Source organism: Callithrix jacchus, chromosome 10 (assembly GCF_049354715.1).
Source record: "Callithrix jacchus isolate 240 chromosome 10, calJac240_pri, whole genome shotgun sequence".
NCBI lineage: Eukaryota > Metazoa > Chordata > Mammalia > Primates > Cebidae > Callithrix > Callithrix jacchus.
Window position 1 is genome coordinate 82,949,735 of NC_133511.1, and position 15,071 is coordinate 82,964,805.

The following is a 15,071-nucleotide window of genomic DNA, read 5'->3' on the forward strand; positions in this document are numbered from 1 at the left end:
AATCAGGAGCCCAGGAGTTGGAGGCTGCAGTGAGCTGTGATCACACTATTGCACTCCAGTCTGGGCAACAGAACAAGACCTCATCTCTTAAAATTAAAAATTTGAAAGAAAGAAAGTAAAAAGGATTGTCTAGATAACCTTTTCATTACCCTCCAGTTACAATACTCTGAGATTTATTATCGAATGACCCAAATAAACAAAAGATTCTAAGCAGGAAAATTTTAAAGAAAGACAACAAATATTACTCAATATAACTAGAGTCAGAGCGAGAGAAAGGATAAGAGAGGGAATGACAAAGAGATAGGTACCATTCAGTCCTTCTTCACAAAGGACTCTGATTTTGAGCTTCCCTCTTCTGGGATTTGTGATACCACCAGATTTTCATAAGATAGGGCATTTGCTTTTGTAATGGGACAACATGGATTTGGATCTCAGCTTGGGTGGCTGCTAGTTTTATCACCTTAGGCAAATGATTTAGCCTCTGAGTTTCTACAGTTATAAAACGGGCAATACCTCCTTCACAAGGTTGATTGGGGATTAAGTGTGAGTAACTTGTATAAAGCACCTGGGAAGAGCTGGTTACCAAAGATGTTTGCTATTACTATCATGCCTGTACTAATTGGTTGAGTACACATCTTCCCCTCCCACTTAATTGTAAACTGGAACGGAGGAATGTCTTACTCATCTCTTTCCCCCATAGCACCTAGCACAGCGCTTTACATAAAATAAAGAGCTTCACCTGAATTTGTAAGGAATCAAAGCTTACAGAAAGAATGCCTGTTCCAAGGCAGGAAACTAGACATGCCCAGAGATGTGTAAATAACAAGCAAATAGCAAATACTCCTGACAAACACAAATGCCCCCATTAAAAAAAAAGAGAGAATAGCTTTTTCAAAATTCATCAAAATGTGGACAGTGGTTGTCTTTGGTCAATAATTTCCTCCTTCTATCTTCTTTGTAGTGTAATATTCTAAATTTCCCAAAAAGTGTACATAATAGGAAAAATTATTAAAATTATTATCAGAACATGAAAGACTGCTTGCCTCTGGTCCAAAAAGTCAGGGACCTGGAGTCCAGTCTGCCATTACATATCTGACTACATGACTTCAGACATGTCACACCAAGTTCCAGTAAAGTGGCAGGAATGATGCCCACTCTGACAACACCGGTGGCTGCTATGAGAGCAGGGAGCACAGGTCTATGCCGTGGAAACCCTTTATCTGCTAACCAGAGCTCTGGAATCTCTCAGGCATGCCTAGAGCCCCACCAGTGGCATCTCACTTTTTATTCCAAACCAGACCTGTATTGCTTTATTGGTGTCACACCTGCATAAATGTTTTTCATGTCATAAAGAGGAAATAACCTATAAAGTGACAGCCTTTTTGTAATCTTATAAAGATGCTACAAAAGTAATGAGAATAAATTTGGGGCTGTGATCATTACTCTGTTAATGAGCGTCGCCCATGTCTGAAACACCATCAGCTAGGAGCCCTTATTTTCACAGGGTGTTTTTTTCTTCCTTTTAAAATTTTTTTCTAACACACTGAGAACTTCAGACCTCTGCTCACTGCAGGTCATCTGGAACAGAGCAAAACAACTTACCATACACATCAGAAAGAAAGATGGGACCTTGAAAACTCTGAGCCTAACAGTCAGCTCTAGACCAAAAATTTCCCTTCCTAAAGTCAAACCAAACTAGCAACCTCTTTCTTAAAAAGAACTACTAGGTAGGGTGAGTGCAAGAGGGTTATAGTCCGATGCAAGTGACACTTAAAAGTCATAGACAAGAAGGCACTGTGTCCATCAGCCCCACAGAGCCCATGGATGAGGCGGCAGAGAGGGGCACCAAAATAGCACCGTTATTTAACAAATTTATATTCGGATTTGGCCTGGGATGTTCAAATAGGTCAGTGGAAGAAAGGCAGCATGCAAACATATTTGTAGGAACTTTAGTTTATTCCTACTCTGGGAAATAGGTCTTCAGATGCATGATTTCCAGTAAGGAGTTGGCTATCCAACAATAACAATTACAATCCCTAACAGCTCAACGTCTTCATCAATGAAATGTGGATAATAAATAAGCTGCATCATAACTTGCTGTGAGAATTCAAGGAGATAATAAATGAACACGCTGAGATCGCTGTCTGGTACCTAGTCAGCTATCAATAATATGTAATGCCGAATTACAGTTGAGCATACGTTATCCTATTTGAGCATAAGAACAACCATGAGAGGCAGGTTTTATTATTCTCACAGGACACTGGCTCAAAGAGATGAAAGGACTCATCTAGAGTCATGCAGCTAAAATGTGGCAGGTATCTGGTTGCTCTTAGGACTAATATCCCCTAATCCTGGCTGGACCAGAGAAGCCTGCTTCAGCAGGAGTTTGAGCAGGTGACCTTTCCAGTTCAGCTGAGCTGTGTGCCTGCAGTCAGAGATTCATCGTTCTCCAGAGCCTTTGTGAATAACTGGAGACTGGAAACAGGTTTGATGTGGGTCAGATGAAACCCTTCTAGGACTGTTGTCACATCTGAACCTAGGAGCCCAGGTAGGGCCTCTGGTAGCAGCACAAAATACCTTTGTGACATTCTTATTTTCTACCCTAAAATACAAACCAAAACCAAAAAACCTCTCAGCTATTGACCCAAGGACTCTCTGGTAAGAACTGTGTTAAGTCCTTTACAATCATCTCACACAATTCTCGCAGTTGTCCTAGGAATGAGGGAGTGGCCTTATCCCTATTTAGCAAACAGGCAAAGAAACTGAGACTCAGGCTGAAGGACACAAAGCTAATCAGCAGAGACTGAGTTTGAACCCAAGTCCCCAAATAAATTGCCACACTGCTTCAATTAACCCCTCACTCTCTCCCCTCATTCCTGGGCACTCACAGAGTATAGGCATGGAGCACTGGCCTCTTTTCCCTTCACCAGATGCAGTACAAACTCTAGATTGGCACTTTGTGCTTTTGTAAACCAAGACTGCAAGGGCTGCCAGGGTCTTTAGTCTATTTCTCCTCCCGATCTTGCCTGAGTTAGAACCATCAGAGCCCTCTTCTCTTAGCCTAGGGAGCTTCTCCTGCCATCCATCCAGGAAAAAGGCTTTCTGCCACAGCTGCTACTGAGGAACTCAGTAACCACCATCAACCAGGTGCCCCTTTTAAGGAGAAGGAGAGAAGACAAGCTAAGGAGCTGGTGCAGAGAGACAGGCTGCCCCTTTTCCCTGATGGCAGGGGGAGTCAGGCCCCAAGACAGAGGCCTCCACTGACGTTGGACTCACCGTAGCCTGCTCCATCCAGTGCAGACATTAGGAGCAAGACACATGGGAAATTTCCAGGTTAGCCCTACTCAGTCCAGTCCTCACAACCCATAGTGACCATGACATCCTTGCCCGATAATCCCACAGCCTGATAACTGCCTCACATTCCCCATAACTTATAACCTCTGATGCCCTCTCACTCAACTAAGTGCCCTAGGGACCCCACTGTCCACCTACTCTTTCCAGAATCACCTTGGATAGTAGCTGCTCCAGACCATGGCTGGGCCATTATCCACAAATATGCAGCCATGACCAGCAGGCCAAAAGGTAAGATATTAGATGGTGGGCTTGAACAGACTTTCCATAATAGAAAAATCTTGTTCCTAATTAAGGCCATCTTCAAATCCTCAACTCACAGAGTACTAACAGCTCAGGGAAGAATTGGAGGTGGCACTCTACAAGCAAGAGCCCTGTGTGTTAGGGGAGGGCTGCCATGGAGTGTATGCACCACAATCCCAGGTGGCAGGGCAGGTGGTACTGATTCCCCAATAACCCAGGGTATCAGAGTCAACAGCCCCTTTAAAGCCAAGCCTTCCTTCATCATTTCCACCCTGGAAGGCTGGAGTGAGGTGGGGACTGGAGCAGCCCAGCCCATGGAGACCAGAGCAGGGAGGCACAGGAAGTCAAGTTACTGAGGAAGGGCAAAGAAAATTGGGAGGAGGGGGAGAGAGCACAGCAGTTTGTCTCAGAGCACCTCTCTGATACACAGCCCACACCCAGAGCTAAAATCTGCCTCCCTGCACTCCTTGCCTCCCATAAACCCACCCCACTCCCGACACTTCTTGTCTTTGCCCCCCCTTTACATAAGCCCAGCCCCCTCTTATACTCCCCAGAATGTCAACTTCCAAGACACGCTCATCTTCTTCATCACACTTACTCTACGGTCCTTTGACCCTTCCATTAGCAGGACTGAAAACTCCATCCTAAGCCAGCACACAGCTTCCCAGATCTCTAAGGCACAATGCTACCAGGAAGGCTGAGTTTCACAACTCTTCTAAGGCCCCAGCTGGGGTAGAAAATCTCCTCAGGCCTGCCTCCAACCAGTCCCCGTCCCTCCCACCTCCCCAGGGCCCAGCCTGGTCCACAGCCCTCCATTTAAGGCTGGGCCCTTCCATTCCCATTCATTAGGGCCCCACCCAGAAATACCCCAGCACACACACAGGACACCTTGTACAACTATCAGTCTCAGACCCACCCTCTCTCTGACAAGGACCGGAGGGAAACTGAAACTGCCTGAGGGAGGAGCCTCATTCTGCCTTCTCTATTCCCCACCTGGACCTCCCTGCTCCCCTCCTGCTGAGGATCCAGGGAGAGACATGTCAAGTGACACCTGACAGGAACCTCTCCCTCTGCCCAAAGTCCCTAGGCCTGAAAATACACCCGAGAGCACGGGTGGAGCACGAAGGAGGTTTTCAGGCACTGTGGCTGGGACAGGGCAACATTTTTCCATTTTTCAGAATGTTTCAGACTCTACCTGCTGAGAGGACTCCGGTCTCTCACACCTGGTCTGGAAGCTTCGTCAGGAAGCTGTCTTGAGGAAGGGGATGGGAGTGAGATTCTTTTCGGAAGGCAAAGGAGGAGGGGTACAGGCTGGTTCTAAAGTAGATTAAAAACTGAGGGATGCACCCTTTCTGTCCTCCGGGAGGAGGCGGGGCTGTCCCACCAACAGCGAAAGGGGAACCCTTCGAAGGCAGTGCTGGTGCCTTGGGGGAATGCCCTTATACTTCTCAGGAAATAGACTGCAATACCTTGGGCTTAAACCTTGCTTGCCAAAGCCAAAAAAGAAAGAGGGAGGCCTGCAACCAACCAATCTTATTTCCAGATCTCCGCTCTCCAGCCTAGACACATTAATAATTAACTTGCCTACCTAGGAGCTTGCCGGCGTTGCCATAAAAGATGAGTAATGGCACCAGAGTCCCAGCCCCATGCCCGCGGGCTTCAGGGCTCGGGGCTGGGATGGGCGCCTGGAACAAAGCCTCTGCATTCCTCTGGGAAGGTGTGTCTCAAACCGGAGCTGTCACGGGAGAGAAGCTGACCCCTTACCTCCTCTGTAGCCGGCTCCAGGCAAGTATGGGTGGAGAGGAAGGGCAGGCGCCCTGGCACGCCGGGCGGAACGCTTGGCGGAGTCGCCTTTGCCCACCTCCCGGTCCCCACCCCCTCCGCTGCTGGCCAGTTGCTGTCCCCGCAGCGCGCACGCCTCCAGGGCCGTGGGGTCCCCAACCACAGCCGATTTCGGGAAGCGGAGCTGTCTGCTGCTGAGATAACCCTGTTACCATGAACGCAGGCTGTACTTGGAGACCCGATTTTTAAAAAGCAACAAGGCAGCTCCCTTGGCGTCCTTCCAGAGGAGTAACCCAAAGCCAGGCGCCGGCTCAATGAATTCTCTCGCAGAAACTCCAGCGGCTAGCTACAGCTCCCTCGCTCGTGGCTAGCCGGGGGCTAGCCGGCTGCGGTCACGCCCGCGCCCAAACACAAAGCACCTCCAAAGGGAGCCCGTGCACCCTACGCCCCCACAGCCCGCAGACCCCCCCCCAAAAGTTACAGCGCGCACACGCACCTGCAGGCCCCCCTTGGCGGCCCCTGCCAGACCCCCAGCTTGGCGGGGCACGCGTCCCAGGGCGGGCAGCGCCGCGGCTCCATGCGACTGCTCCGCTAGCCCGGGCGGGCCACCGGTCAGCGGCGCTGGGCTACGGAGTGCGCCGGGGCCTCAGCTCGCCCGCTGCGCATCGCGCGCCCTCCTCGTCCTCGCCGGGGCCTTTCCGAGGAGCCCACACCCACTTGACATCAGCACCGACCAAAGCACGTGGCGCAGCGCCAGACGGTAGACCCTGGCGGTCCAGAACGCGCGCGCCCCAGGTGCTGCCGCTCGGCCAGGACTGCGCGTCCGAGAACGCAGCACATTCCTTTCCTCGCAGAGGATGCTGCAAGTGGGAGGGGTAGGGAGACTGAGGAGGGGGAGGGAAACCGGCAGAGGGGCAGGACCTGCGGCCTCAGAACCGCGCTCTTCTGGCGTCTAGCCAGACACCAGCAGACCCATCATCCGTTGCCGCAAGTGCCCATCCGCTGGGAAGACCAGGCTGCAGGAGACCTGGGTCGCTGTCGTCTCCCCTCCAAGAGTCCTGACCTTGAATTCTCTTCCCCAGAATGATTCAAGGGGGCTTCTCTCTAATAACCCCTACTAAATTAGGGGGACGGATTCTGACAAGCCAGGAATGAATGTTTGGTTGGAGGTGACCGCTGACCCCATCGCCCAGGAGGCCGCTATAAGGCACCCAGCGAAGCAGACCATACCCTCTGGCTTGGTCTGCCTCTGCCCTGGCAACCTCAACTATATGTCTCTTTTCTTTCTCTTGTCTCTCAGTGCCCTTGGCAATAAGGGACCGCTCTCCTGGTCCTGCAGGCAATCAGAAACAGCACCTCCCAGCAGCCCACACACACTTCTAATTCGTTCATTAGCACCTATCCAAATATTCAAACGTGCAAACATTTAAGGGTTAGTATATGCCAGAAGCAACAGATAAACTTCCTACACTCATAGTGCTTTTAGTCTAGTCAGGGAGACCTAAATTAAACACAGAACAAGGTAATTACCATTGTTGCAAGGGGATTACAGAGGTGCTATAAGAATGCACCAGGGAGCCTTAAGTCTTGGCAGTCAAGAAGTGATACTTGACAAAGATGAGAGGCGACCCAGGAGGTGGGAAAGTTCAGGCAAAACCACTGGGTATTAAAGTGTAAGCTTGCTTCTGTTCCCAGTTGGAGATGATTAGGCAGAAGTGGAAATGTCATGCTAGGCACATCTGGGCTTTTATCCAGGTGGGGCCTAAGGTGGCTCCCAGGCCCTAGAAAAGAGTCTGGCTATCTGTCCAAAGACGCCCTTATGTCTCTTTTTTCATCTCTCCCTGACCCATGGCTGTCCTACCTCCATGAAAGAGCACTGTACAGAAATTCTGGAATCTTCACTTGAGGTCCAACTCAGTTATCAGTTTGCTGTGTGGCCATACAGAAATCTCTTCCACTCTCTGGAATCAGTGTCTCTATCTAAAATGAGAGGTTGGGCCAGGAGTGGTGGTGCTAGCCTATACCCGTAGGGGCGGCTGAGGTGGGAGGGGGGGCAGGGAGGGAATCGCTTGGGCCCAGGAATTTGAGACTGCAGTGAGCTGTGATGCACACCATCCTGGGTGACAAAGCGAGATCCTGTCTCGAAACAAAACAAAAATAAAATGAGAGGTTGGATTAGAACACTGCTTCTCCATATATATTTTTAAACCCATACTTCCTTTTGGGTAAATATACAAATGTCATTCCCATTCTTCTATGGTGCAAGGCACCAAGTTATTTTCCAAATCAAAAATTATAACAGTGAATACACTTTTTAAAACTATATATGCCCTTTAAGTATTAAGCAATATTCTGTCTTTAGATGTCTGCTGAAGATGGCTTGGAGGCCAGAGTAAAGAAGTGGCCTGCAAGCTCACCCTTCTGTGATCTTTCCCCACCCTCTCCCACAACCAACCCAGGCACCAGCACTTATCTCTAGCCTCCCTCCGTTTACTCTTTCCAGGATAAATTGGCCAGGCAATGAACAGAAGACCTGGGTCATCCAAAAAAACAAAAAAGGAATGCTGTGCAAGACTCCTTTGAATAATAATTTCCAGTAATGCTGGCAAGAAGACACTTTGAAGGAAGCATGCAATGATCTTGGGGACAATTTGGCAATATGAATTAAAGGGCTTTCAAATGCTGATATCCTGTGAACCATCAAGTCCACAACCAAAAATTTATCCAGAATACTTAATTGTGGAGGAGCACAAAGATTTATCCACAAGGATGTTCATCTCATCATTTTTATAACAGCAAGTAACTGGAAATGACCTAAATGTACAAGTAGAAAATTGGTTAATAAACTGTGGTACATGCTATGGTGGAATACATACAACTTTTAAAATAATATAGTAAATACTTACTGTTGAATAAAACAAAATGTTACAAAACAAATGATCCCCATTTTGTGTGTGTGTGTATGTGTGTGTCAGTGTGTTGTCTGTAGGGGAGGGAGGTGGTAAGCATCTGTGCTCCTTTTTCTTACAGGCTGACTCAGAACCTACTATCTGAGGCAAAATGTGATGCCACTATGGCATGTCATCCTCACAAGTAAATTTATCAACCCATATGAAAGTTATGGAACCTTAATATTAAAACGGAATGTCAGCCAGGCACAGTGGTTTCCGCCTGTAATCCCAGCACTTTGGGAGGATGAGGTGGGCAGATCACAAAGTCAAGAGATCAAGACCATCCTGATCAACATGGTGAAACCCCATCTCTACTAAAAATACAAAAATTAGCTGGGTGTGATGACAAGCACCTGTAATCCCAGCTACTTGTGAGACTAAGGCAGGAGAACCTCTTGAACCCCAGAGGCAGAGGTTGCAGTAAGCTGAGATTATGCCACTGCACTCCAGCCTGGTGACAGAGCGAGACTCGATCTCAAAAAAAACAAAAACAAGAAACAGATTGTGGGCTAGGCATGGTGGCTCATGCCTATAATCCTAGCACTTTGGGAGGCTGAGGTGGGAGCATCTCTTGATCTCTTGAGCCCAGGAGCTTGAGGTTGCAGTGAGCTATGATTGCACCACTGCACTCCAGCCTGGGTGACAGAGTGAGACTTTGTCTCAAAAAACAAAAAAACAGAATGAAATAAACCTTACAGGCAAACTGGAACAGAATTCAATTTTCCACTACCATCTACTCACCATTAGGGATTTGATAGTAATCTTAAAGGTTAGATTGGTTTTGCCCCCAGATTTTTTTTTCTTTGTATTTTTATTTTGAGACGCAGTCTTGTTCCGTCATAAGCGTGCAGTGGTGCAATCATGGCTCACTGCAGCCTCGATCTTCCAGAGCTCAAGCGGTCCTCCCACCTCAGCCTTCTGAGTAGCTGACACTACAGGCTTGTGCCACCATGCCTGAAATTTATTTTTTCAATTTTTTTTTTAGAGACGGGGTGTCACTATGTTGTCCAGGATGGTTTCACATCCTGGGCTCAAATGATCCTCCTGCCTTGGCCTCCCAAAGTGCTGGGATTACAGGCATGAGCTACTGTACCTGGCCCTCATGTAGCTTTTTGTTGCTCTTAAGTCTAATTTTAGTGTGCATAAAAATTACTGTCCATGGTATTTTAGGGTACATTTGACTTTTTTAGGGCACATGAGGGTTTTTTTTAACTATACACTGTAACTTTAGAAACTAATCATTGTATGAAAGTTTAGTAAATAAATATCTGACTACTAGAGGGGATATTTACCAAAATGTTAACAATGTCAGAATTACAGTTGATTTTTACTTCCTTCCTTGGGATTTTCTGTGTTTTTGAAGTTGTCAGACAATAACATGTATTACTTTGGTAATCACAACATAAAATGCTGCTTAAAAATAACTGCATTCAAAAAACTCTCCAAAACGTAAACTAAAAAGAAACTATGCCTTGAGTTTCAAAGGGATGACTAACCATGCCCTTCATATTCTTCCCCTTTGCAAGCTTTGATACGGCCCCAGTTGGTGCCCCAACACCCAAGGACAGAAAGTACACTGTCGCTAGGATACCATGCAGGAAAAACTGGCAAGAAAACTATTTTTACATTTACCTCCTTGGCTGTGCTTACAACAATGCTCAGAAGCTTAAACTAAAGGTTCCAAAATGAAGCAGCCATGACCATCAGCTAATGGGTCTGTCCCTTACTCCCAAAACTCTCTACCAAATATTCTGGGTTCTTAATAAGCTGAGAGCATATAAGGCACACACCCTTGGTCCTAAGGACCCAAAAGTGTTTGCCTTGCTTTTCTCACACCTGGTGTGCCACCAGGCACACAGGTGAGAACCAGCTGAATAAAAGCAAGCCATAGACTAGGCTCAGTGATAACTGGTTGGGTGATCTCTGCCTCCACTTCTCCTTGGTAAATAGCCTAATTAAGCCCCTACTTTCCTTTTAGGGGGTGGATGTAAAAGCTCTTGAACAAAGGGAACTGCACCACCTCAGTGTAGGGGATTATTATTTAATGAAAATATGTGCTGGGATTTTTTTGGGGAGAAGGGAGCTGGCCAGTTGTGGGTGCTTTGGTGGAAGGCTGTTAAACTACAATTTGCTTCATATTTTGAGCTTTCCAATAACCTAGAAGGCTCACAGGCCAGAGGAAGAAACAGAGGTAAGAAAGACAACTGTGTTGACTTTCTCTTGTGGCATTACCCAGGAACTCTTAATCCAAGGAATGAAAGAAAGCAGGTAGAATTAAAACTCCAAGCCAAGGAGCCAAGTTTTTTAAAACACTATAGGTAGATGAGCATGGTGGCACCTGCCTACCGCCCCAGCTACTTGGGAGGCTGAGGCAGAAGGATCCCTTGAGCCCAGGAGCTAGAGGTTATAATGAGCTGTTTGTGCCACTTCATTCTGGCCTGGGCAACAGACAAAGACCTTGCCTCAAAAACAAATAAATAGGCCGGGCGCGGTGGCTCAAGCCTGTAACCCCAGCACTTTGGGAGGCCGAGGTGGGTGAATCATGAGGTCAAGAGATCGAGACCATCCTGGTCAACATGGTGAAACCTTGTCTCTACTAAAAATACAAGAAATTAGCTGGGCATGGTGGCGCACACCTGTAGTCCCAGCTACTCAGGAGGCTGAGGCAGGAGAATTGCCTGAACCCGGGAAGCAGAGGTTGCGGTGAGCGGAGATCACGTCATTGCACCCCAGCCTGGGTAACAAGAGCAAAATTCCGTCTCAAAAAAATAAATAAATAAATAATAAAAACACAACAAGCAAAACCACCAAGAAAGAACCTAAAGATAAGGGATGCTTGTATAATTTGACCACTTTAATTCAATAATCGTTTACTCTCTTACCAGTCATTGCAAATACCAACATTCTCTGCTCAAAATAAAACGCATGATTTCCAAGCCAGACAGAGCTGCCGTTAGGTTACATTTTAAATCCACCTAGAGTCTAATCAAGCTAATTTTACTGTTATTGTGTCTATTAAAACATGAGGACTTTAGAGAGTGAACAGAGGGGAGGAAAGCACAAACATTAAGCGCTGGGAATGTTGATCATTCCAGAATTGCTTCTGGGAGGGAAGTAACAAAAACAAACTTGAATTTTAAAAACAATTTTAATGGAACCAAATGCATCAGAAGGTCCATCCACTGGAGAGCTGGCCAGTGCCTTAGAACCAGGAAACAGCTCAGAGACAGAAATGAGGCTCCCTGCCTCACCTAATCTAGAAACATGGAACACATGACCAAGGAAGACAACTTGGGCCTGGCACCTGGCACGCAGGGACCATTAACGTGAGAAAAAAGACTGCTTGCTCCATGGCCAGAGACCAAAAGCCATCCAAATAAGAGTTTTAATAAAATAATTAATAAATATCTTTATTGATTTTTTAAAATCAAAGAACAAAACCAAATCACCAAACACCTAATAAGCTAGAACAACTATGACCAATGATCTTCATACTTACATTTTAACCAGAACAACCTCACATTAGAAATGTAGATTTCAGCCGGGCACGATGGCTCACGCCTGTAATCCCAGCACTTTGAGAGGCCAAAGCAGGCAGATCACAAGGTCAGGAGTTCGAGACCAGCCTGGCCAAAATGGTGAAACCCCATCTCTACTAAAAACACAAAAAAATTAGTAGGGCATGGTGGCGCATGCCTGTAATTCCAGCTACTCAGGAGACTGAAGTAAGTGAATTGCTTAAACCAGATTTCAGAGGCCCACCACCAGAGAATTTAATGCCAAACGTCTAGAGTGAGTCCAGGAATCTGCATTTTAGCAAGCACCTCAGTGATCTGGCTGCATGTGGTCTGGAACCCACACTAAGAAATTCTTTTTTTTTTGTTTTGTTTTGTTTTGGGGGGGGGAGGAAGGCAGGAAGGGAGGGAAGAAGGACGGTAGGGAGGAAGGAAGGGATGAAGGAAGGAAGGAAGGAAGGGAGGAAGCGGGGAGGGAGGGAGGGAGGGAGGGAGGGAGGGAGGGAAGGAAGGAAATCAAGCAATGAGAGAGACATTGCCGACCTGGATCTAGAGGTTTACAAGTTGATTTCTTTTTTTTTGAGAGAAGAAAAAAAAATAAGTAAAGGAGAGGAAGAAAGAGGAAGAGAAAGAGGGAGAGTAAATGGAAATATTGTTTATTTTGAAAAAAATTGGGTATTAATAATGGCCAATCAATGTTTCATTTAAACTTATGGGTAGGTGTGATGTGGTATTGACAAGAATGTATATTTTGTGTGTTTGAAGTGGAGAGCTCTATAAATATTTATTAAGTTTACTGAAACAGGTCTGGATGTAACATGACATTGGGTTTTGGCTGTGTCTTTTGATTGGGGGATTTAGTCAATTTAAATTTAGGGTTACTGCCATTTGATGTTGACAGGCTGTTTTATCCATTCGTTGGTGTAAATTCTTCTTTATGTTGGTGCTCTTTACTTTTTGGTGTGTTTTTAGAAAGGCTAATACTGGTTGTTTCTTTCTGTGTGTAATGCTTCTTTCAGAAGCTCTTGTAAAGCAGGCCTGGTGGTCATAAAATCTCTGAGTTCTTGCTTGTTCATAAAAGATTTTATTTTTCCTTCAGTTGTGAAGCTTAGTTTGGCTGGATATGAAATTCTGGGCTAAAGGTTCTGTTCTTTGAAGATGTTGAATATTGGCCCCCACTCTCTTCTGGCTTGTAGAGTTTCTGCTGAGAGATCTGCTGTAAGTCTGATAGGTTGCCTTTGTGGGTAACCTGACCTTTCTCTCTGGCTGCCCTTAGTATTTTCTCCTTTGTTTCAACCCTGCTGAATCTAACGATTATGTGCCTTGGGGTTGCTCTTCTTGAGGAATATCTTTGTGGTGTTCTCTGTATTACCTGGGGTTGAATATTGACCTGCTTTGCTAGTTCAGGAAAATTTTCCTGTATAATATCCTGAAGGGTATTTTCCAGCTTGGATTCACTCCCTCTGTCACATTCAGGTACACCTATCAAACGTAAATTTGGTCTTTTCACATAGTCCCACATTTCTTGGAGACTTTGCTCATTCCTTTTTATCCTTTTTTCTCTAATCTTTTCTTCACGTTTTATTTCATTAAGTTGGACTTTGACCTCTGATATCCTTTCTTCTGCTTGAACAATTCAAGTGTTTAAACCTGTGCATACTTCTCGGAGTTCCTGTATTGTATTCTTCAGTTCCATTAATTCACTCATACTCCTCTCTAAGTTGTCTATTCTCAATAGGATTTCATCAAACCTTTTTTCAAAGTTCCTAGTTTCTTTACCTTGGGCTACAACATGGTCTTTTAACTCACCGAAGTTTGTTATTATCCATTCCTTGAAGAGTGATTCTGTCATCAGGATGCGCTCGTTCTCCATCAAGCCTTGTTCCATTGTTGATGTGGAACTGTGATCATCTTTAGAGGGAGAGGAGTTCTGATTTTGAGTATTCTCAGCTTTTGTACGCTGGTTTCTTCCCGTCATTGTAAATTTATCCTCCTGTCATCTTTGAATTTACCAACTTTCAGATTAGGTCTCTTGAGTGGGCGTCCAGGTTGTTAGTTCCCAGGGCCAGAGCAGCGGCGTTAAAACGGATGGTGCTTTTCTGCCCAGGATTCTCCTGTCGGGCTTCCTTCTTGTGTCCGTAGTAGGCGACTCTGCCTTCCCGGGGTTCCAAACCTCAGTCAGAAGGGAAACTGGTCCTGTTTACTCTGCGCCGAGCACTGCCGCACCTAGGTGCTGTCACAGCCGCTGCACCTGGCTCTGGTGTCGTGCTGTGGGCCCATGCGGGTCCTCCGAACCTGTTTACTTTGCTCCGAGAGCTGCCGCGCCAAGGTGCCAGCGGAACTGTGCTGGCCACCCATGTGTTTCCGCCAGTGGGGGATCTTCTGCTCCGTGAGCGACCAGAATTTGTCTGAAAGTGTGGCGTCCTCTAGTTCTCCGCCTTCCCTGAGAGCTGCAATCCCAGGATGTTAGCGATCGGCCATCTTGGATCGTTCTCCCAGAAATTCTTTTTTTAATTTTTTTTATTGCATTTTAGGTTTTGGGGTACATGTGAAGAACATGCAAGATAGTTGCATAGGTACACGCGTGGCAGTGTAATTTGCTGCCTTCCTCCCCTTCACCTATATCTGGCATTTCTCCCAATGCTCTCTCTCCCCAACTCCCCAACCCCCACTGTCCCTCCCCTATTTTCCCCAAAAGACCCCAGTGTGTGATGCTCCCCTCCCTGTGTCCATGCGTTCTCATTGTTCAACACCCGCCTATGACTGAGAACATGCGGTATTTCATTTTCTGTTCTTATGTCAGTTTGCTGAGAATGAAGTGCTCCAGATTCATCCATGTCCCTACAAAGGACACGAATTCATTGTTTTTGATTGCTGCATAATATTCCATAGTGTATATGTGCCACATTTTCCCTGTCCACTCTATCATCGATTGGCATTTGGGTTGATTTCAGGTCTTTGCTATTGTAAACAGTGCTGCAATGAACATTCGTGTGCATGTGTCCTTATAGTAGAACAATTTATAATCCTTCGGATATATACCCACTAATGGGATTGCTGGGTCAAATGGAATTTCTATTTCTAGGTCCTTGAGGAATCGCTACACTGTCTTCCACAATGGTTGAACCAATTTACACTCCCACCAGAAGTGTAAAAGTGTTCCTATTTCACCACATCCTCTCCAGCATCTGTTGTCTCCAGATTTTTTAATGATCGCCATTCTAATTGG

At 46.2% G+C, this 15,071-nt stretch overlaps 1 protein-coding gene across 24 annotated transcripts in view; it reads right to left on the reverse strand.

Annotated features, from left to right (window-relative positions):
- PLEKHA7 (pleckstrin homology domain containing A7) overlaps positions 1-15,071 on the reverse strand; it is a 260,456-nt gene that overhangs the window by 150,557 nt on the left and 94,828 nt on the right. For 4 of the 24 annotated variants that reach the window (XM_078340680.1, XM_078340678.1, XM_035264208.3 and 1 more), the window contains exon 1: positions 5,873-6,226. The exons of 19 other annotated variants lie outside the window; for them this stretch is intronic. In XM_078340680.1, coding sequence (XP_078196806.1) covers positions 5,873-5,955 — 83 coding nt within the window. In that variant the 5' untranslated portion in view covers positions 5,956-6,226. Of the gene's footprint in view, positions 1-5,182; positions 5,388-5,872; positions 6,227-15,071 lie in introns of those variants that run through there. One more of the 24 variants, XM_078340684.1, reaches the window with a different exon arrangement.